The 23,280-nt window shown below is 30.3% G+C and overlaps 1 protein-coding gene across 1 annotated transcript; it reads left to right on the forward strand.

Annotated features, from left to right (window-relative positions):
- The first annotated feature begins 7,137 nt into the window (after positions 1-7,137).
- LOC120263359 (transmembrane protein 131 homolog) lies at positions 7,138-12,717 on the forward strand. The gene is made up of 4 exons (XM_039271222.1): positions 7,138-7,247; positions 7,479-9,270; positions 10,582-11,666; positions 11,746-12,717. The coding sequence occupies exons 1-4, from the start codon at positions 7,213-7,215 to the stop codon at positions 12,701-12,703; spliced, it is 3,870 nt and encodes a 1,289-aa protein (XP_039127156.1). The 5' UTR covers positions 7,138-7,212; the 3' UTR covers positions 12,704-12,717.
- Positions 12,718-23,280: the final 10,563 nt, after the last annotated feature.

Here is a 23,280-nt window from a genome sequence, read left to right on the forward strand (position 1 = left end):
CCCATTTACTCTTGTGATCTAACCGTTTTCAAATGAGGGAAGAGCGGAAGAGAACTGCATCAATAGTAGTAGTAGATGATGTACAGATTTTAATCTAACAGTCATGGTGCAAACCTTTTTACTCTCATGATTTAACACAAACACTGATTTTAAAAAAAAGGGAGGGAGGAGAGAGGAGGAGGATTGCAGCAATAGCAGTCCTTAGATGATGATATAATGGTAGTTTAGAGATGTCCCTAGATTTGAAATAAAAAGGCATACTAGTCGATGAATTATATATATATATATATATGTGTGTGTGTGTGTGTGTGAGAAATATTAAAAGTTAAAATGAGAAAAGTGACAAATAAATAAAGGTAAATAATTTTGTTGGGAAGCATGAGTCAAGCTAGTTTAATAAAGCTAGAAAATGACATTAGATTGTTTTATATTGAAGGTCATAATAGTTTACCAAATCGCAAATAGTTTATTTGATTAAATAAATAAGGAAAATAAAAGGATAAAAACAAGTACATCATCTTTACCCACAAATATCAAATTGAGGGCATGAACTGTGAAAAAATTTGGACAGTTTAGTCCTTGATTTTTTTTTTTCTATTTTTCCATAATTATCAAACTAATAAAACTGACAAACCTACCCAATTTATTGCTTATATAACCGTATAAAATTTCTAATTTCTAGTGAATAAACCGTTATAAATATTAGTATTGAGATTTTTCTTTTTACCTATATTTTAAAACAAATAAATTAAGTGTCTACTTTTACAAGTTTTTTATATTCCAAATTTTTTATCCATATAATTAATTTAAATATTAATCTTTAAATTTAATTTTATTAATCTCTTTAAATACATCATTCTTTGTTACTATCCGTCGAAGAGAAAAACAAGTAAATTAAAAAAAAATATTCATAAAATTTTTAATTTTAATTTTTTTTAAAATGAAACTTATAATGGAACGAGGGAATATTTAATTTGTTCTGTTAAATTTAAAAAAAAACCTAAATTATTAATGACAATAATATATATTATGCCACATGTTATTTAATTTTTTTTATTACCACATTATGAAATCAGCAACATGCTATTATGACACACAAATCACCGCATCAACAAATAACTTGTGTCACGTGACTTTTCTCAACAAAAATAATTAAAATAAAATAAATATTTTTAAATTAATATACCAAAAATCAAACAATGTTAGCTTTCAAGTTTGAAAGATTTCTAGTGGTTTAAATCTTTACTTCTTTGTTTTATTTTTTTTCTTATTAAAATGATTATATTTTTTTTTCCCATAAATCATTGATAATTAATAAATTATTTATTTTAGTGTGCTCTCAATAGTAGCCAACATTTAACCATTTATATATATATGTAAGCATGAATCAAGCATGGTCTAATTAATCAAGAAAAGGACATGAGTGGTTTATATGGTTCATTTGTGGTCAAAGCTCTCAAACTCGTCTAATCAATTGCTTATATAACCCTTTAAAATTTTAGATTACTTAAAAAATAATCCATTCCCACTCATTAGTAATAGTACTATGCGAGTGATGTAAAGTTCATGTTTAGTCCCTCAACCAAAAAATATATATTTTTTATTTTAATATATATATATTGATTTTTTTATTCACTAGTTTTCTAACAAAGTGAGGTATTGAAAGCATTATGAAAATATAGATCTCTGAGTGTTAATTTGAAGTTATTTAGTTAAATGACCAAATTCTCTACCGGGGGATTAATCTGTGCTGATTATTTTATACTTTGTTGTACATGTATATTTACTTTAATTCATGTATATTACAAAATTATATTTAAAATTAAAATAATTTACCAAACAAATAAATTACCTTCCTATCAACAAAGCCTAATGAAAGGATTAAAGTGAATATTTTGATTTAATTTAGGACCAATCATGAGCGTTTGCATTGATATTTAAAAAATTACATGTAATTTTAAAACTTATATAAATAAATTAAAATTTTTATACAATGATATGCACTTTAAAAAAAAAATTACTTTTTAGATCCTCTACAAAGTTTTGTGTGAAGAATAACTCTCATTTTTATCTCTAGAGTTCTATGACGTGAAATTATTTTTAAAAGATTAATCAAATTATCATAATTGATGCAGTTCTATATCCTTTATTTTTTTGATTGTTTGTCAATTTTGTAAAAAAAAAAAAAATCAAATCATATCATATCAAATCAAACCCTAATGCAATTATAAATAAAGCTGAACTAAATAATAATTGAGCTCAAGTTACAAGGGACTTGTTCAAAGGTGAAAAAAAGCTTAATTAATAATATGTTTCTATATTTATGACATTTAATAAATATAAAAAGATAATAATAAACTGTCTCCTTATTTAATGGAAAAAGTCAGCCTTTTTTTAATTATTAACATTAAAATCTTGACTAAAATTTTTTTTTCTGAAAAAAAAAATCGTGACTAAAAATTCAGATAATTTGTTTTTGAAAAGATTTATGTTGAAAATAAACTTGAATTTTCTAGTCAAATCAAACCTTTTGAATTAATTTCCAAAATTTGGGAGAGTGAAGGATTAGAAAGTAAATTTAATATTTGTCAAGGGGCCACAAGCAAAAATCCCAAGACCCACAAAAATTTTCATCGTGGGTTGGGCCCCAGCTGTCTTCAAATCTACACCAATCAAACGGACGGCGAGGATGATTTCAGTCCCCACTCTAAATCCAATCATCACCGTCCAAAGCTAAACCGGCTCAATCGTGGCCGTGAGCAAGACGCCAAAAGCCCGGGCCCGGTCTGAGCCTTTAATGGGCCCCACCGGGCGGAGCCCTCAATGGGCCCGAAGCCAGGGGTTTAACGGCATGTGACGGCCGGTGGGGACACGGCGGGTGGAATCTAGTGGATGGTGATTGTGCCGCCAGGGGCATAACGGGAAATTTAACGCCGTGAAGAAAGCCGTTAGGTGGCGTCACTTTTTTTATTTTTATTTTTTATTCTTTTTGGGGACTGTGACTGTAATGCATCGAATCCATCGAATGGGTCTGCTTTAATGTGCCTCTTTCTTTAAAAAAAAGATTAAAAAAATTAAAATCATTTATTTATTTATTTATTTATTTTTACCAAAAACAATAGCATACTTAGAGAATTAATCATTTAACCATTGGCTCCGTTAACGTATTAGCGGAGCCACGTGGTGGAGCAAAGAGGCAATTGCTCCCTTTATAATTTGAAATTTTAATTTATTTAATATTAATTTAATTAGTTGATGTTCTAATTATCCCATTTATTTTACAATTGACTCATTAATTTTTTACTAACTAAATATAAAAGGATATTTGAGTCTAATATTGTCCAATGGAATTCATGACTTTGGTTTGATTTGACATTAAATTTATTTAATATTTACTTATTTATTTAATGTCTTAATTTAAACTCTAATTTTACTAATTTTAATTGTAATTTTAGAGAGAGTTTTTTCTATAATAAAGATTGTGAAGACTCGACAACGTAATAAAATTGGTGATCAATTCTTAGCTGATTACTTGATGATATACATTGGAAAAAATATTTTTGATTGTATAGATATATAATGAAACAAGTATTTATTGTTTTCAAAATATTAAAACTCGTAGAGTTCAATTATGAATTTGCTTTTGTTGGTGGTTTGTAGTATTTGTTTATGTAAAAGTCTTCTTTTATAAATAATTATAAATTTTTTTATTATATTTTGAACTTTGATTTATTAAGTTTTATTTGTCCCCCTTGTCTATGGTTTCTGACTCCGTCACTCCTATGCACCTTCAGCCATGGATTCATCTTTTGTAATATAGCCAACTACCGCTAAGCTATGTGTCATTTCGTAATTATTTATTTAATGATATTATTATGAAATTTTTTCCAAAAAAATTATGGGTATTATTTTGAAACAAATTCTGAACCTACAAAAATAATTATTTTAATTAACATTATTTAAATATTATTGTTTTTTTAAGTGGAATATCAACACTTGGAATATGATATTTGATTAAATTTGTATTAAAATAAAAATAAAAATAAAAATTATTTATCTAGTGATATTATCAGGAATTTCTTTTTTTAAGAATTTTTCATGCATATTATTTTGAAATAAATTCTGAACTTGAAAAAATAATTATTCTTGATTTAAAATGATTTAAATATTATTGTTTTTTTATTTTGAAGTAGAGTATCACTACTTGGAATATTATATTCGATTTAATTAGTATTTATACAAAAGTTTTAAATTTAAATTATTCTCAATATTATATTAGCAAGTATATGATAATTATAAAATATTTTGATAAATACTTTTAATATTAATGAAGAAACATGGTCAATAATCAAGGTTTCCAAAACATATTTGTTAATCCAAATTATCTTTATATGTTTGGTTTAAGCTGGTAGGAAAATTAGAGCTAGAGTTTAGCTAGTGTTGAAAAATGTTTGGATATATAGATAATACAAATTTTGTAGTATAGAAATAGTCCATACAAAATAAATATATTGTACTTTTTTAATTTATAAATGTAAGGATAAGATCTTGTACGTAGATTATTGGGCCATTGTATAATAAATTCGTGGGTACTTTTGAGAATGACAAATATTTATATATTTTTATATTACTAACAAATATAAACTCTTATTGGGAAAATTGAGGTGCATATATTTTAATTTTGGAATAATAAATTATACAATTCTAGGTTATTGATCATTTAACAAAGAAAAAAAATAAACACCTTCTCAATGACCTAATAGTAAGTCATCTGAATGGTAGATGAGTGATGTAAGTCAAATCTCCTGTGTCATGATACTTTATGACACTGTGTAATATTGTAAATATATTGTAGCAATATGTACTATTCACTGGATCTCTTGTGGAAGAAACTCCAGAATTGTAAGGCAGGCACACGTGAAATGCTGTCATTGTCCTATGTGTTAATCTGTCTCGTATGATAAATCTCTAAATGAGTTAAACCACCATAATTGGTATACTATCATATCTATCTATTTTCTTGACAACTCTCTTGAGGCTGTGTTCGTCGTTTTCGGAAAAAAAAAAAAATGGTTATTTTTATTGTTTATTATTTATTTAATTGTATTAAAAACTTATGTGAAGAATGGATGGTGGGGAATATTGATTGTCCAGTAAAACTCTTTGCAAGTTGACAACATAGAAGAATTAAAAAATAAATAAAGATTTGGGAATAATTTGACTGTTCATAAAAAATACATAGTATGACAAGTTGAGGAGAATTTTGTTTTTTCAAGAGTATAAAAATAATAAATGAGTTATTTGATTGATTTTTTTATACAAATTTTTTCTATAAATAAAATGGATAAATTATAAATTTGTTTAAAAATAAAAAATTATTACAAATAATCAAAAATAAACATACCATCATACTTTCGTGTAGCCGCACTCTTTATTAGTAGTGGATGTGTGATCTAAGAAGAAAATAATAGGATATATGTGACTTTTAAAAAATAATTATTAGAGATGGATCATATATACATCACAGGTGACATTGTGAGTAGCACACTGCAAAGAATGATTTACAATCTATTTAATAATATAATAAAACTTATAAAAAAATTATATACATTGATATTTTATGAATAATTTTTGATAAATCCAATAAGGGCAATCCATAGGATATTTAATTTATTATTGGATTTATTAATTTGTTTAAAAATAGGTAATTATTGCTATTAGTTTGAGATTAAGAAACCCTATTTGTACTTACAAACGTAGGCACATTGACTAAGCCCCTTGACATTAACATACAATAATAATGTAGCAGTTAGCTATTTTGTGCCCTTTTTTTTTTTTCCCAATTTTTTTTAATTTTAGACAAAACCAAAGCTTGCACGTACATTCATTAAGTCATTAACAAAGTTGTTAATTTTGATTAAATTGGGTCTTATTCAACTTCGTTGACTAAGATCGCTTTATTTTATTTACTTTTCACCTGCTTCCAATTGTATGATTTTGATGTTTGAGTGTTAGTTCACATGGAGAGAGTAGTACTTCCCTTTGAAACAACTTAACAGGCAAAACTCAAGTTTTTTCCCTTGATATTCAATAAAAAAATATTTATTTTGGGAAAAAAAATTAATACTTGAAAATGTTTTTTTTTTAAATTTTTTTAGTTAGTAAAACAATCATGTTTAATATTTTAGAAAAAATAATTTGATTCAAAATCAATACAAATGACATTTTTACCTAGTATTATATACTTTTTTTAAATAGTAGAACATCACTCAAAATATATTAAATTGGTATAAATTTTATAGATTAAGCACACATAGATTATAACATCATGTTTAAAATAATAGAACATATACATTGAATTATGTAGGGACAAATAGATAAAAGAAATAAGTGAAAGAGAAAGCACATTGAATGTCAAAAATAATTGCGTGTCCTTAAAATATAAACGTAAGACAAGATTTTTGAAAAATAACTATTGCAGAAGTCATTTTTACGTGGCCTCCGTCGAATTTAGATATCAGGGGACTAGGGGCATTGACTCGATTTTTCTAAAAAAATCACCTACAACAATAAGAGAGGAAAATAAAATAAGAGGAAATTGTATTTGATCATTTGCCACGGCATCCTTCAGCTTCTATTTTTTGCATCCTAAGATTGAATAATATTTTATTGTGTTTGAGCTAAAACAGAAAAATGAGACATTATATCAACTTTCGGTTAAATATTTCAATTAGGATAAAAAAAGTTTTGCTTTAACTTTTCCGTTAAAATAATAAAAAAAAGTACGAGGGTTTTATAGTAAAAAAAATAAATAAATAAAACAAAGATGTCAAAAGTTTCCACCCAGATAAACATGAATTGACCCAAATCCAGACAACGTGGGAAAATATCCACCGTTAGATTTCCTCAAGATCAGGTTATCCAAATAAACGGTTGATATATTGTGATAAAGTTGAACACGTGTCGATATGAGAAAATTCACATATTAATTCAGACAAAAAAAAATAAAAAAATACGAAATCCCCAAATTGCCCACACTAACGTTTATAACGCCGTCTAGGGAATCGTAGAGGGGTATTCTCGTCATTTCGACTCGCGATTCCCAATCGTTTGGCAGCCAATAGTGAGAAAATAGAGAACAAAAGAGAAAAGAAAAAGAGAACGCAGTCTTCTTCTTTCTCTCTTCGTTTCTCTAATGGCGCTCCGCCTCCGATGAAGCAGGGTTTCATGGCGGGCATCCCCTTCTGGTACGTTCTCCGAGCAAAGGTTCAAAGTATATTTACGTTCCAGCATCCAAAAGCTCGATGATTTGAGCTTTGGTTTTTGTTTTTTGTGTTTTTTTTTCATGATTTTGGAGAAAGATTGGTTTTAGGGATTTAAGCATGTGTAGGTGTTTAGATCATCGGATGGAACTGTAAAGACTGTGGCTTTGGGTGCAGGACTGATGTTTGGATGATCTTTTTGGTTTTTGGCTCCAGGGGATGCTTGTGGAGGATGTTGAGGGTTTCTTGTGCTGTGGTGTTGCTGGTTTTGCTGTTTTTTTGTTCGATAGGGGTCGCTTTTTCGTTTAGGTGTGAGGATGAGGTGGGTTTTGATGGTGGTTGTGTGAGGTATGGGGGTTTTGGTGGGTTAGACAATGGGTCGGAAGGTTTTCCTGGTTGTTTGTGGATGGAGTATGTGTGTGGTGATTCTGATTCTTTTTGTTTTCCGTCTACTTTGTTAGTATCGGAAGAAGATGATAGATGTCAAGCTCAGGACTCTGTGGGAGCTTCTTCTGATGGCTTGGCTGAGGTGAAAGAACCAAGGAGTGAGGAAAGTATTGTTTCTTGTGCTTTTGTGGATTCTGTGAGTGAAGTTCATGAAGAGGTGGATACAGAGAAGAAGAATTTTGATGGGGATGGTGTGAGTTCTTGTAAAGGATCAGTTTTTACTGATGCTTGGATGGAGGGATCCACTGGGTTGATTGGTTCCTTTGATGAGCACTCTGTTTCAAGTTCTTTGTCACCACATGTGGAGATAAGCCCCTCTTCATTGGATTTTGGGATGAGAGATAGGTATTCTCCTTCTTTGGAATTCTTGACAGTGAGAAACTTGCACAATGAGATTGTTTTAGATGTGTATGATCTGTTTAGCACTGATCCCCAGTTTTATCCGTTTGGTTTTGACAAACTTTGCTTGGCCCCTGGTGAAGCTGCTTCCATTGGTTTTGTGTTTTTACCAAGAAATTTAGGGTCATCATCAGCTCATATTGTCCTGCAGACTAGCTTTGGAGGTTTCATTATACAGGCTAAAGGTGTCGCAATTGAGTCCCCTTATAAAGCAGAGGCTTTTGTGGGCTTGGATATCAATTCTGGTGTGAAGTTGAATAGAAATTTGTCTTTACACAATCCTTTTGATGATCTACTTTATGTTCAGGAAGTAACTGCTTGGATTTCTTTCTACTCTGGAAACCTTACTAATTTGAGACATGTTGCATGTAGCACTGATGCGTCAGAGTGGTTTCCAGAGGATTTTGGTTCTTCTTCAAGTGTCAAGGATTTTCTGACTGGGAAGGGTGGTGATGAGGGATTTCATTGGTTTGAGATTAAGCCCCACAGACCATTTAAATTGTCTCCTCATGCGGATGAAACCATCATAGAATTGAACATGTGGCCATCCATTCAAGGAAAGATCTCTGGAGCTATTTGCATGAAGTTGCATGCTTCCACACTTGACAAGCCTGATGTGGTTATAGTCCCTCTAGAGGCAGAAGTGCATGGAAAAGTAACTTACAATGCTTTAAGTGGTTTGGCATCTGCATATTTTGAGTCTCTTGCTCCATGTAATGAAGCAGGCATGGTTTTCACTCTGTATGTGAGAAATAATGCTCCATATGTGTTAAGTGTGGTAGGCATTCGTGAAGTTTTAGAAGGCTCAGAGCTTTTCCGCATAAAATACATGAGTGGATTAATAGTTTACCCTGGGACAGTAACACAGGTAGCTCTCATTGGTTTTACTCCTACCGGTAACACAGATGTTCTCCCACCTAAAATTCCTACTGTCGATCCTAATTGCATGCTAGTTATCATGACAAATGATTCTGCCAATCCAGAGATCACAATTCCTTGTCAAGACTTAGTCAGTGTCTGCTCAAGGCATGAACCTAAGTCGAGCTCTTTTCCATCTGATGGTTCGTACATTGGATTGGGACTTCACCAGGACAAGGACAAATTGACAAATGCAAAAACGAGACCGTTAGGAAGCATTGTTGAAGACTCACTGCTGAAGAAGGTAGCTTGGTTTTTATCTGTCTACAATGTATACATCTATGTATTTGCTGAACAACTGTTTATTTCTCTTCTTATTTTCAACGAGTTATCAGGTTTAACCCCATTTAGCCTCTGCTGATTGATTCATATTACTTAGGCAACTCCTTTCCTCAGTTGTCCTGCTCTCTCTCTCTCTCTCTCTCTCTCTCTCTCTCTCTCTCTCTCTTCTGAGTGCATGGTATGAGATTCACTCTTGAGTTTTATTAAATGAACAATCTTAGTACATCCAAATACTAATAGCTGTGACACTTCCTTTGATATAATACAACTTTAACCTGGATAACTTAAAGTAGCCACTACTCATCTCTTTTATATGTCTGTTGCATCATTGATAATAGCAAATTATATCCTCACTAAATTATTTATGAAGTTCAAAACAAATAAGGAAAGGATGAGGTAGACTAAAAAAAGTTTGAAACTGAAAATCAAACTAAAATTCAAAATTCTATCTCATATGGATAATGTATCTCATAGAGTATTAAATCCTCTTATCCAATGGAGAAGTAGATAGAAAAAGATAAAATAGGATAATGGGGGCATTTGTCTCCATGTAGAGTGTCAAATCCTGTTATCTAATAAAGGACTCGATTAGAAAAGATAAAATAGGATAACAGGTGACAAATGCCCTCTTATGCTCAATATAAGTTAAAATTTTATCACGGATACGACAATTTGCCTAGTAGAGTGTTAAATACTCTTTATCCAATGAAGACCTTAGTAGGACTAGATAAAATAGGATATGGGGGACACTTGTATTGAGATTAAGATTTTATCCAATGAAGACCTTAGTAGGACTAGATAAAATTTTATCACGGATACGACAATGTGCCTTGTGTTAAATACTCTTTATCCAATTAAGATTTTATCACATATAGATAATGTGTTTGTAGAATGTCAAATCCTCTTATGCAATGAAGAACTCAGAAAAAGATAAAATAGGCTAATAGATGTCCGCTTATACTTCTTTTGTCACATACGAACTATGTACCTAGTAGTGCCAAATCCTCTAACCCAATAAAGAACTCTGGACACTTGTTACCATATACTCTAAATACTATGGAACATAGGGTTTAGAAAGGTATTTAATTTTCAGTTTTGTATGTTGAAAAAATGTCCTTAGCACCAAGGGGAGTGGAGTGGAATACCGACTCTTTGTTGTGGTCTTCGTGATTTAAAATTATGATTGTTCTTTCACGTATTGCCTTGAAAAATAAACTTCATGTTTTCCCAGCGACTAATAAATGCACTAAGATAACAACGCGGAATTTTGCAGTCAAAAAATCTTGAGCTACTTGAAGCAGATGAGCTGATACTTACAAATTGGAGATCTCATGGCACCATGAGTGACTTGTCTGTGCTTAAGGATGATGAGCTGTTGTTTCCAGTGGTTCAAATTGGTACTAGTTTCTCTAAATGGATAGCTGTTCATAATCCAAGTCAAAAGCCTGTTGTAATGCAACTTTTGCTGAACTCTGGGGAAATCATTGATCAGTGCAAATCTTCTAATGTTGCATCCAAGGTTAACTCGAGCGGATGTAATGTTATTGACTCTACAGTGACTAGATATGGGTTTTCTGTTTCAAATTCAGCAATAACTGAAGCCTTCGTACATCCTTTTGGAAGTGCTTTATTTGGGCCTATCATTTTCCATCCCTCAAGTCGATGCATGTGGAGAAGTTCAGCTTTGATCAGGAACAATCTTTCAGGTGTAGAGTGGTTGCCTCTTCGAGCATTTGGTGGTTCACATTCTCTTACTCTTCTTGAAAGGTTTCAACCTGTTGGTAAACTAGAATTCCGCCTAGAGTTGCCAATGAAACGTAATTTATCTTCCCCAGATACAGTATACCACTTGGATATGAAAAATGCTTCTTGTAATCATATAGTATTCAAGGAGTTATATGCAAAAAACACAGGCGAACTTCCTCTTGAGGTAATCAAACTTCAAGTATCAGAAGCTGATTGTGTTTTAGATGGCTTTCGAATAGAGACATGTAAAGGTTTCAATTTAGCTCCAGGAGAAACAAGGAGACTTCTTATTTCATATGAAGCAGACTTTACTGCAACTGAAGTTCAGAGAGATCTCAAGATAGCCATGGCTACAGGTTTATTAGTGATACCCATGAAAGCTAGCCTTCCAGTTTTTATGGTCAATGTTTGCAGGAAGTCCTGGAAATTTATGTCTCTGCCCATTATTGTTATGCTAGTTACCGTTTCCGTTATTCTCCTGGTGCTTTTCATTCTTCCTCTTACCTTTCCTTCAGGCATTGAAGACTATCTTGTGAAGGATAATAATGTCATATCCACCATCACTTGTGATGAAAAACCTTCACGCGTGCACCACTATACTGGAAAATCCAGGTCTTTTCCTGATCTTTGACATCCTATTATGTGCCATTTACCGACTGTGTGGTCTAATGCTTGTGCCAAATGTGTACAGGTCTGTGAAGGAAAATGTGAAAAATGAAGTAGGTCGTGTTGATAGATCTTCGCCTTGTCGAAATGGTGTTCTAGGTAACATCAAAAAGATGCAGGGGAAGAAGGATTTAGATCATCAAAAGAAGCCTACATTAACTCAGCCATCTCCAACAGAAACACATCCCAGAGACTCTGATACATCAGAATTACCCCAGAATGGCCATCTTACTGTCCATGTTGCAAGAGAAAGAGGAAGGAGGAGGAAGAGGAGGGGTGGATTGGCAGCAAAATTTGAAGTTTCTAGTAGTCAGAGTGGGAATTCTACACCATCTTCGCCTTTGTCCCCTAGTGCGTCCACTCCAAAGGAAATATGGTCCTCATCTCGTGACAGTCCTGAGACCATATTTTCTAGAGAATCAGCAGGAAGGAATGAAAACAAGGAAGGATTGTCACAGCGCGAAATTTCCATCGAGTGCTATGAGAGCAATTGCTTACTATCTGCTCTAGAAAAGTCTTCTCCAGAGAAGTCGCATGTTACAGTGAAATCAAATACCAAGCCTACTCTCTTGCCTTCTGCCACTTTTCCTAGTGCTAGTTGGCGTGCTCCTGGTGTGGGAACTTCAACCTTCTTGGCTTCAACTTCTCCTATTGCTCCACATGCCCGTGCGCCAGGATCTAATCTCAGTAAAGGGAAAATGATAAAACGAGTTGAAGATGATGTGCTTGGAAGTGAGTTCACTTATGACATATGGGGCAATCATTTTTCTGGCCCGTTAGATGGCAAGCCAAAATGTCTCTTGTCAAGGGTATCCGATGCTTCAGAAGGTGACTCTCAAAGTTTTTTTGCAACAGATCCTCAGTCACTAATGATGTTGTCATCGGTGCACTCTGAATCTCCAGGTCAGAAATCACCCCCCTCTGTGTCTCAAGGTTGTAAGCCTCCTTTGAATGATGTAAGTTGCCTTAATCAAATGGAGTAGTGAGCTTTTAAATACTTCTTTGTCCTTTTTCTCTAATCCATCTATCTCACTTTTCTTTTTTCTTTTTTGATAAAATGGGTAGGTTTGAAAGAAAAGGTTCAAGCTTAGCTAATTTTTTATTTAAAATACATTTTAACCTTTTGGGTCACATTACTTTGGTGGTTCCCTGAGACTAGATAGTACCTTAAGATGGCATTTCTAAACAATGTTTTTCAATTTCTTTGAAAATAATGCTCTAAATAATTTTCCTTAAAACATTGTGCAGTGAACTGGTAGTGATTTGGTTAAGAGCACTACCTTAATGAGCCTAGGCTTAAAATGAAATAGAAAGAGAGCTTTTGTTATAAGCAAGCCATAATATTCTTTCACTTATTTCTTCTAGTTTTGATTACTGCAATTTTGTTTGTTTTTACTGCAAAATTTGTATGATAATGAGCTATTTGCAAAACAAACTTACTAATCAAATTAGATAGGTATAAATTACAGATCATGGACTTGGCATAATCAAGGGAACATATGAATCAAACTTGAATGGTTTATGAAATTGAATAGGCAATTGTTCAGATTATTATGGTCCAACTCTATTTTTGTTCATATTTTTTAGCACTTGTTCGCTTTCTGCAATGGCATGAGAAAATTGAATAGGCAATGGTTTATTAAGCAACCTTCTTCATTGTTTTTCTTCAGAAACAGTTGTATTTATCTTCCATTGGAAATGAAAACCATGAAATCATTATAATGTTTATCAGTAAAATACAAGAATTCGTTTGATAAATACTCTGCTGCTATTTATCCTCTTCAATTGCGCTGATGTCTGTTGACATAATTTGATTTCTTTTCTAATTTTCACTGGTGATCTACCTGTTGTTACTGTTGCATAATTAGTGATGTGAAAAATGGCTAGGTTTGTAAGAAGATTTGAGTTTAGCTCAATACTTTTATGATCATTATTTGTTTTTTTTTTCTATGCATTTTGCATTTTTAATTCACATTATGTGAGTAGTCTTGTAAGACGAAAGTTGTACCTACAGGCGGCACTTCCAAATAATGCATTTGTAAACAGTATGGCCTTGTTGACTATAGTCCTTAAAAATTCATTTAAAAAAAAATGAACAAATCATGCATGAACTGCAGTAGAAAAAAACTTTTGGTGTAACAGAACCTGAATATACTTTTGCATATATTTTACATGTGAATCTGCAATTGTCTTTGCTTTTCTTTTACTCTATTCTTTTTAATGATTATGAACTATATTGTTAGTTTAAAAAAACAAATGCATTGAAATCAAAATTAGGATCCAGCAACAGATAATGATTAAATTCTCTATTTGTGGTCATATCTTTTGCACACACATTCATAAGCCGCAATGGCAGGGGGAAAGTGCTTGGACTGTGGTTTGTTAAGCTGTAACTTCTTTATCTTTATGTGAGGATTACAAGTAAAACAAGCAAGAATTTGTTAAGTAAATTTACTACTGCCATTTGTTTTTCTGCAGTTGCTCTGATGTATCTGTTAACAAAAATAGATTTCTCCATTAATTTTTCTTACTGTGTGCTACATGCTGTTACTATCTTTTAATTACTGATGGTAAGAATAACTTGTTGCTATCTGTCTGTTGTATCTTCAGTTTACTTGATAAATTATGGTTGATTATATGTAACATGTAGATTATTAGTGGTTGCATGCTATTCAGAGCTTAACTGGAGGGACATTAGTTTTGCTGTCAAAATTATAGTCATCGTTGCAAGCATAGTTTTATGTATAGCTTTTGTGATCACTGTCTTTACTAACCTTTTATACAATGACTTTGAAGCAATGAACATCAAAATGTTCAAAATGTTTGAGTGATTGTGAATGCTATTAGTTGGAATCATATAATACATGCATGCTTGGATTATAGTCAACTATTAATTCCAAAGTACTATGAAAAGAATATTCTATGGTGCTTTCTACCCATTTGGTTGTTAGAGCAACTAGTAGTTCTACATCTGTTAATTTGAAAGATAGTTGTTTGAATATATATGATAAGTTATCCTATCAATTTAAGCTTCTGGGTCGAATTGGTTTAGATAATAAGTTTGGTTTGCATCTATATCCAATATCCGAAAGGGGTGTATATAAAGAGGATGTGTAAGAGACATAGTTGTCAAAGGCGCGCCTAAGGCGGAAGGCACACAAGGCTCAAAAGCTTGCGTATTTATGCATGCCAGGCAGGCGGTGTCAAGAAGGCGCGGGCCTCTGCGCCAGGCAAGGGCTTAGGCGCGCCTTCATAGCATCTACCATTTTTATTAGGTTTTTTTATTTTTACTTTGATTTTTAATCTTGTCCTCATATTTTGGTGACTTAAAATAAGAAGAGTCTACATAAAACTAAAACATGTAATCAAAATCCACTTAAAATTAAGGGAAGCACAACCAAGTAATACACAAAGCCAACACTTATTCTAGGCCATCAAAGGGGAAAGATAATGCATCCACTTCAATTTCAAGCCATTAAAAGGGAAACGTAATGCTTCTGCTAGTTTGAGTACCTGTTTAATTCTTAGAGATGGTGATGATGATGAAGAAAATTTTAGAGATGATTATTTAGATGAAGAGAATGATAAATTTGAAGAGAAAATTGATGATGTTGTTGGTGATGATAATGATGACAGACTTGATGATGTTGATGATAGTTATTAGATTTTATTATTCGAGTTAGGACTTAGGACTCAATGCATGCATTATATCATATTATTGCATATTGTATTGAACATTTGAAATTTATTTTGCATGTTATTATGTATGCTTTTTTCTTCTATGATATTAATTTTTAGGATATTCTAAAAAAAAATTATAACATATAACACGAAATTCATTTTTCAGTTTTTTTAATTAGTGCGCTTAATGTCTTTTAGGCACGTGTTTGTGCCTTGCGCTTTGCGCCTAGGTTCTGAGGACCCATTTGCGTCTAGATGTGTCTTACACCTCTAACAACTATGATAAGAGTAATAGTTCAATATTTGTTAATTTAAAAAATATGAATTTGAATATACAAGTTTTGTTTTTGGCTTACCTCTAATATTTATCTATTGGTGGCATTATTTATTTATATCAATAGTAGATAAATTATCTATGTTAAAATTTTAAAATTTTGTCAATTAAATCATGTATTTCTAAATTTGTTATAACGTGCTCTCACTTTTTAATTCACTTGTTATTAGATAGGATGAAATTATCAAAGAAATTCTCTTGCCAAAATAAGAAATATATATATATATATATATATATTTTTTAATTTTGCCTTTGTTGAATTTCACATGAACTCTTAACATGCCGAACAAACTCAATCTATAAATAAAGGATTCAAATGACAATTAAAAGTTGAGTTCTAGTGATAGAACTTAACTAAGTTTAAATTATCAAAATTCAAAAGATAATTTATTCTTATATTTTTTAATTTATTTTAAGAAACGTTGACAAGTCACAGTTTCAGCCTTAAAATTAGAATACTAGTAGTTGAAGGGCGGTAAAGATAATTTATTAATCATTAAGATATTATATATATATTGATAAAAGTGACAAACGGCGTTTTAGTAGTTTTACAAGAAGGTTGTAAAAATAAATAAATAAATAAATATGGTGGTACATTAGTTATATTAATTTTTTTAGTGAATTATCATATAGGTAGGTTAACACGCATAATAATGACGATTTATTCCATGTGCTCAATGTACTCAAGATGGTATATTAGAAATTATAACTTCATAATGAGAAATCTTCTTTCATTTTATAATTCTGGATGAAATTATATAGGATTTAATAAATAATATGTTGGAAATATAGTATCACATTAGTTGTGTAATAGAAGTGTAATGAGTTCATATATAGGTATAAGATTGAGTCACTAAGGTGCTGTTTGTTTGCAAGGAATGGAATTTAGAAGGAATTAGTTAGGAATGAGAATAAGGGGGAATGGATTAGGAATGGAAGAAAAAGTGTGTTTGGTTGGAGGGTATGAGAGAGTAATTCATTGGGAATGAGAAAAAAAAAAATATATATATATATGTGGGAAATATCTTTTATACCCTTATTGAGTGAATATTAAATAAATAAATATATTAATTAATAAAATTATTTTATTTGTAATATGTTATCCTTATTGTTATAATTTTTTTTATAATTAATTTTACAATTAATCTTTATTATTATTGTTATCATTTTAAAATACGTATGAAATATGTTATATTGTTATTTTTATTATTTTATAATTAATTTAATTATTATTTTATTATTATTATTATTATTATTATTAATATTGTTTTGTTGAATGACCAAAGGAAAAAAAGAAAGAGGGACAAAATTTGAATGGAAAAACATTTAATGTCAGGGGTAAAATGGACATTTTATGATCTGGATTGGGCATTTTTTATGAAAATGGGATGAATGGCAATCAACCTTCTTCCCTCATCTCATTCCTCATAGATTCCTCTCATATTCCTAAGCCTGCCAACCAAACAAAGCATTCCCAATCCATTCCCAATCCAAATTTTGCAAATAAACATCACTTTAAGTTTTGAGATTTTTTGGTGCAAGACCATTAAGTTTATATAGAAGTCATATAAGACTTATTAGTACAAAAATATAAGCTCATATAGGACCTATTAGTATAAAAATATAAAATCTATGTATACAATGTTATATAGTACCATGTCACAAAAAATTTACAGGGCCACGGTATCACTCATCCACCATCGTCCGGTGATTTAACCCGGACGAATTAGTGGTTGCTTTATAATCAATTTTTGTTTTACTGAAATTCTCTTCATGGATGCATGTGCAACCCTCAAAGGTGGGATTCTGAGGGTCCCACTCTTGTAATGCATGCATGCATGCATGTGACACAGTTTTTTTCCTCAAATCCTCAGTGATGTGAAAGCAAGGACACTATATTGTATCCTTGGTCTATTTTTATTTGGAAAAAAAAAAAATTATTATTGAGCATGAGGACTCCACCAATCTATCACTTTGTTCTTGATAAGATGTCTCTTGTCACATAAAAAAGTAAAAATTGTGTGATTGCTAATAAGTGAGAACAGTACTGTCAATATGGAGGAATGACTAGTACTCTAATGGTAATTCATTATAAAAGTGTGTATGAGATCAAGAATTTAAAATTTTACTCTCATATTAATGTTTATTAGTACTGTTTATTGGTATTGTTTATATATTATTTATCATATTAATGTTTATTAGTACTGTTTAGTAATGTTTATATATTGTTTATCACAATGTATATTGGGTTTAATAAATATTATTTGTAGAAAAAATTATATTCTTTGTCTCTAGAATTATATTATGGGGGATTTATTATTATGGAGTTATGATTTTTGATATATCATTTTGGGTATACATAGTAAATTTTTTATTGTCTCTTGTGTAGTATATTTTATAAGATAAATTTTTAAAAATTTGTTAAGTTATTATAATTAGTGTATTTGAGTGCAGTTTTTTTAACGGCCCATTTTTAGGGGAAAAACCTACTATCAATGAAATGTGTCTTTATTTATTTATGTATATATTAATGGATGGGGTCAATGTTTTCAGAACCATTTTGGGGAATGAGGTGAAATTTGAATGGATGTGTAGAAAAAGGTTGTTATCTCTAGTGGACAAAATGGTTGGTAATGGTTGTGCTATTCTTTATATATTGTTATTATTATAATTTTAATACATTTGTTTATTTGGGTTGGAATCTTAAAACATGAATGATTTGGTTTGTATGCTTTTGTTTGGTGTTTTTATGTCTTTTAGAAACCAAATTATGTCTACTTTAAACTTTTGTGTAGACCAAACTTGGTTTCATATTAATAAAACCTAGTATGAATTGAATTGCTTGCAACGTGGTTCGAGCGGTAATTTTTAATATATTTTTATTAAATTAATAATATCAAAATTTAGAAAAAAAAAAAAAAAATCGATAATTTTACACCATGGATATTTTTATTCGTCATGGACTCACATGCACAATGCAAGGTACTTAGTGCTTTATAAAAAAAAGTATATATATTTTTTTCAGTGAGTGTTTTTTGTATGTACAAAAATTTTTATGTGAAAACACTTCCAAATTTTTATCATTTAGATTAATACGAATATCTGTTGCTTATTAATATTTTCAACTTCCATACTTTAATTTTGAAGTTTATTATTGTTATTTTTTTTTTAAAGTTTTTGAATTTAAATTGATTTGTGAAATATTCACTTTATGGCACAACTTAAACATCAATTGATTTTCAACATTTTCTCCACACGGTACAATTGGTTATTTTATTTTTCTCTCAATTAAGAAATTAAATATTTTAATTTTATCTGTGATTTGTTTATATTTAAAAATAATAATAATGAAAAATATTTGAAACTATGATAAATAATAATTTACACAAACATTATTGGGTAACATGGCACCCAAAGCCAATTGCACACACACAACCAAACCAAACTAAATTATCACAAAATGGAAATTGTGGTGGCTAGGCACACACCAATCAAATCACTTTTTTTCTAGTTGCTAACCTAACCTTCCTTTTTCTTGGGACAAGGATGAGAATACTCAACTTTCCCAATTAATTTTGATAACCATGTCCTGAACCATGTGACTAGCCATTTCCTATCAGGTTCCCCTTTCCTCGTCCTATTAAGAGATTCTAGCACTTGTACCATCTTAAATTTCTAATTCAAACTTTGGAATATTTTTTATAAGTCTATTTTTTTTAAAAAAAAATTTGTTCAATTAAGTGTTGAGTGAGTCCTCTCTAAATTATTATTCTTTAATATACAAATATGGATAAATTATATTAGGGGCATACATAAACGATGAATAAATACTTCATATGCTTGTTCTTTATCTTCAGTGAGTTGAGGTTGAAATTCAATTTCTCGACATGACATTATCACGCAATGTAGGGGATTGGTGTTAATAATTTAAGAGGTTGTTGGTAATCCTCTTTAAAGTTACACATAAAATTTAAATAGATAAAGTGATATTTATTTTTAAAATTATTTTACATAAAACTCCATAATACTTGAAGTTGTTTTGATTATCAATGAGTGACTCAAAATGGAAAGCCTAGAGTAATTGCTTAATTTTAAAAATAATACAAATATATTATAAGAAAATTGTTTGTATACCCTTTTTTTAGCAAATAATTATGTGTATACTTTTTTGCATCATATTTTCTAACGTACTTTTTGTTTTACATCCTTCTTATACAAACAAATAATAATTTTTTTTAGAGTTATATTACTGAATAAATAAATAAATAAATAAATATGGTTGTTTTCCTATAGATATATACTAAATAATTTTTTTGTATGGTATAAAAAACCAATATGTTTTACTATTTAACTTTTAGAGCCTTGAATGGATAATCAAAATAATTTCAAATCTTATGCATTTTGGTTTTATATAATGATATGGCATGTTTGATGCAAGAATTGAGCAAGAAATTTGATTTTTTTTCTTAATTCCCAAAAGAGAACGACATACCACCTTCATTGAGATCTAGACTTCAATGAATAATGGCATGAAAACTACAAAACATGCTTATATATGCACAAACAACTCATCCATTGATAAGAGCATATCATCTCCTATCACTTCTCTTGTATACTCAATATATATATATATATATATGTATGTATATATATATATGTATGTATATTAAATAAAAATAAAGCTCTTTAATGTATAATAGTAATACTAATAATAATAATCAACAATAACTGGTCTAATTTGAGTTGTTTAACTAAGTGATTTTAAGCTTGAATTTTTATATATACTAAAAACACCACTGGGAATGTTTACTCTCAGTAAATCGAAATGATAAAGAATAAAAAATAACAATAATAATAATTTTAGTATTATGTAAATTTGTAAGTTGTAGATCATACTTAATGGTTGGTTGGGATTTGTAATTTTAGGATTGAACTTGGGATTATATTAATTATATTCTATGTTATTTTATTTAATAAAAATATAAGAAATATTTTCAAAAACTAGCCATCTTTTATACATATATGTAAAAAAACACTAATAAAAAGATCTAAAAAGAACTCATCTCAAAATAATATTTAAAAACTGAATGAAAAGCATATATTTTTTTAATCGTATTTTTATTGTAAAAAATCTATTTATTTTTTTATTGTTTTTTCAAAATTTTAAAAATATTTTTCTCAAATTCAATAGTATCAAGTACTCCACCATAAACAATTAATTGCATAGAGTACATATTATTATTAGTCAAAATATTTTAAATTAACTCTGATATCATCTATAATTATTTGATATAAGATTATTTAAAACTATTATATTTAATAAATATAAAAATTAATATTGACCAAAATTAATATTGGCCGAGTATTATTAAAACTTTGAAGCACATAAAATAGTACTCCCTCTATTCTTTTTTTACTTGTCACATTTTGGAGCTATTCTTTGTTTATTTTACCTGCTACATCATAAATGTTGTACAATATTAAATAATTTTTCCAAATTTACCCTTTAAATTTAATATACTTGTACAATTTTTAATAAATTATAATCGACTAAGCATTAATTATATGCTCCACTTAGTGAAGTTTTAAATAGAGGTAGTTTTGGAAAGTAATGAAATTTTTTATAAAATTTATATTGTCAACTAATTTCAACCGATTTTTTTAATGGGTGTGAAGTAGATAAATTTGACAAATGATAAGGAACGGAGGGACCATTTAACCTTTATAAGAAAGTTTGTTGATTGATTCTCAAGATGAGGAGGATCATGAGACATCTTTTAAGATAGAGTTGATATTCGAATTTTCGTCTGACTCCAGCGAATATCATACACAAGAAGCAGATGAGGAGGAGGAGGACGACGACGACAAGGAGGATGAGGAGGATGAGGATGACGAGGAGTGGTTGTCATGGGAAGGATTCTTCCTTGTCATTTATGGTGTGAAGTCCACAAGCAGGTTGACGCTTCATATCCGAGAAAAAAGTAAAACACACAGTGGACCGAGATTGACTGATCACAACGAACGAGTGTTCGGATATTTATGTTGCCGTTCACAAGAATTAATGCCGTCATTAATTCTTATGCACGGGATACCATAACCTTGCCACCTGCCACCAGCCACCTGCCAACACTTCAGTTTAAACGAAAAAGATCAATATTTTACGCAGAGACTTTGAGAATTTACACGTTAATATGAAAAGTTAAACAGATAAAGATAAATTTAAACGGAGACGACAATTATTAAACAAATTTGTAATATATTTAAAGCAGATAATAGCAAAGAGTTAAACAAAGTATTTAAAAATATACAACTAGATAACCATAAGCGAGAAGAACTACCATAAAGCAGGAAGAACTTTACAACGAAATGAACTCGTTTCCAGTGAGGATTCGACAATGGCACATCGTCTGTCTCCCGACAACAAGATCAACTCAGACTCATTTGAAGATGGAGTACACTTGACCAATCCGATGGAAATCAACTTCATTTTCATTGGAGAAACCGATTTATATATTTGAGTATGATAAAGCGTCACCCGGACTCGTTTCCAAAACGATTTACATCTATCATTACTACAAAAACCCTCGATAATAAACACCCGCGGAATGGTGAAAATGATAGCAACGAAGATATTCTCACCGTATACTGAAACCGAGCAGAATCAAGTCGAACAAACCAAAATGAGGAAAACCAAGCGGAAGCCCTTGAAAAATGTTGGACATGATGTGATTTGGGCGCTTTTTCCCACCATTTTCAAAGCAAAATGGGATTTCACAACATAGTCGCATTTGAAGTGAGCAGTAGGGGGAGTAAAGGGAAGTTAAACACTAAATCTGAAGGGTACGTCCGGTGTGATAAAAGTAGGAGGGAGTTTTTGGGAAGTTTTAAAAATTACAATGTATGAACAGTAATTTTCCCTATTATTTATTTGTTTTATGTATTTCTAACTTAGCTAATTAACAATTATTCTTTCTTCAAAGTTAATTTCCATTTTCATTCCCTTTCCTTTGGATCCAAATTGGAATTATTTTATCTTAGCTTATATATGCATTGTTTAAATTAAATAAAATTATTTGACATGAGAGTTAGTGTTGTGGTACTTGAACTTTATCTTAATTAATGAAGTTAAAACTATTAAATGCACATGCACACTCACTTTGATGTTCTATGGTACAATAAATATATAAGTAATTCTCATTAATTGTTCAAGTTCAAAGTAAAGATGATGTTTTTTTTTTCTAATAAATATTCTTTATTAAGTACCAGCGTGTAATTAATAGAAAAAGCTTTTCTCATATTATTTATTATATTTTTCACAAAAATTCAATTTGGTTTTTTTTTGTTTTTGATTTTATGCCCATAATTATTTATCTCACATAAAAGTTTTTTTTTAAAAAAAACCATGGTTTACATCTCTCTACTTATCAAGTAATATGAAATTAATAAAAATAGTATTTTATTATTAAAATAAGATCTCACTTTAAGAAGGTATTTAATTTATCGGTTGTAAGATACCGGCCCATATATAACTAGATTCTTGAAACT

The sequence above is a fragment of the Dioscorea cayenensis genome, chromosome 6 (assembly GCF_009730915.1).
Source record: "Dioscorea cayenensis subsp. rotundata cultivar TDr96_F1 chromosome 6, TDr96_F1_v2_PseudoChromosome.rev07_lg8_w22 25.fasta, whole genome shotgun sequence".
NCBI lineage: Eukaryota > Viridiplantae > Streptophyta > Magnoliopsida > Dioscoreales > Dioscoreaceae > Dioscorea > Dioscorea cayenensis.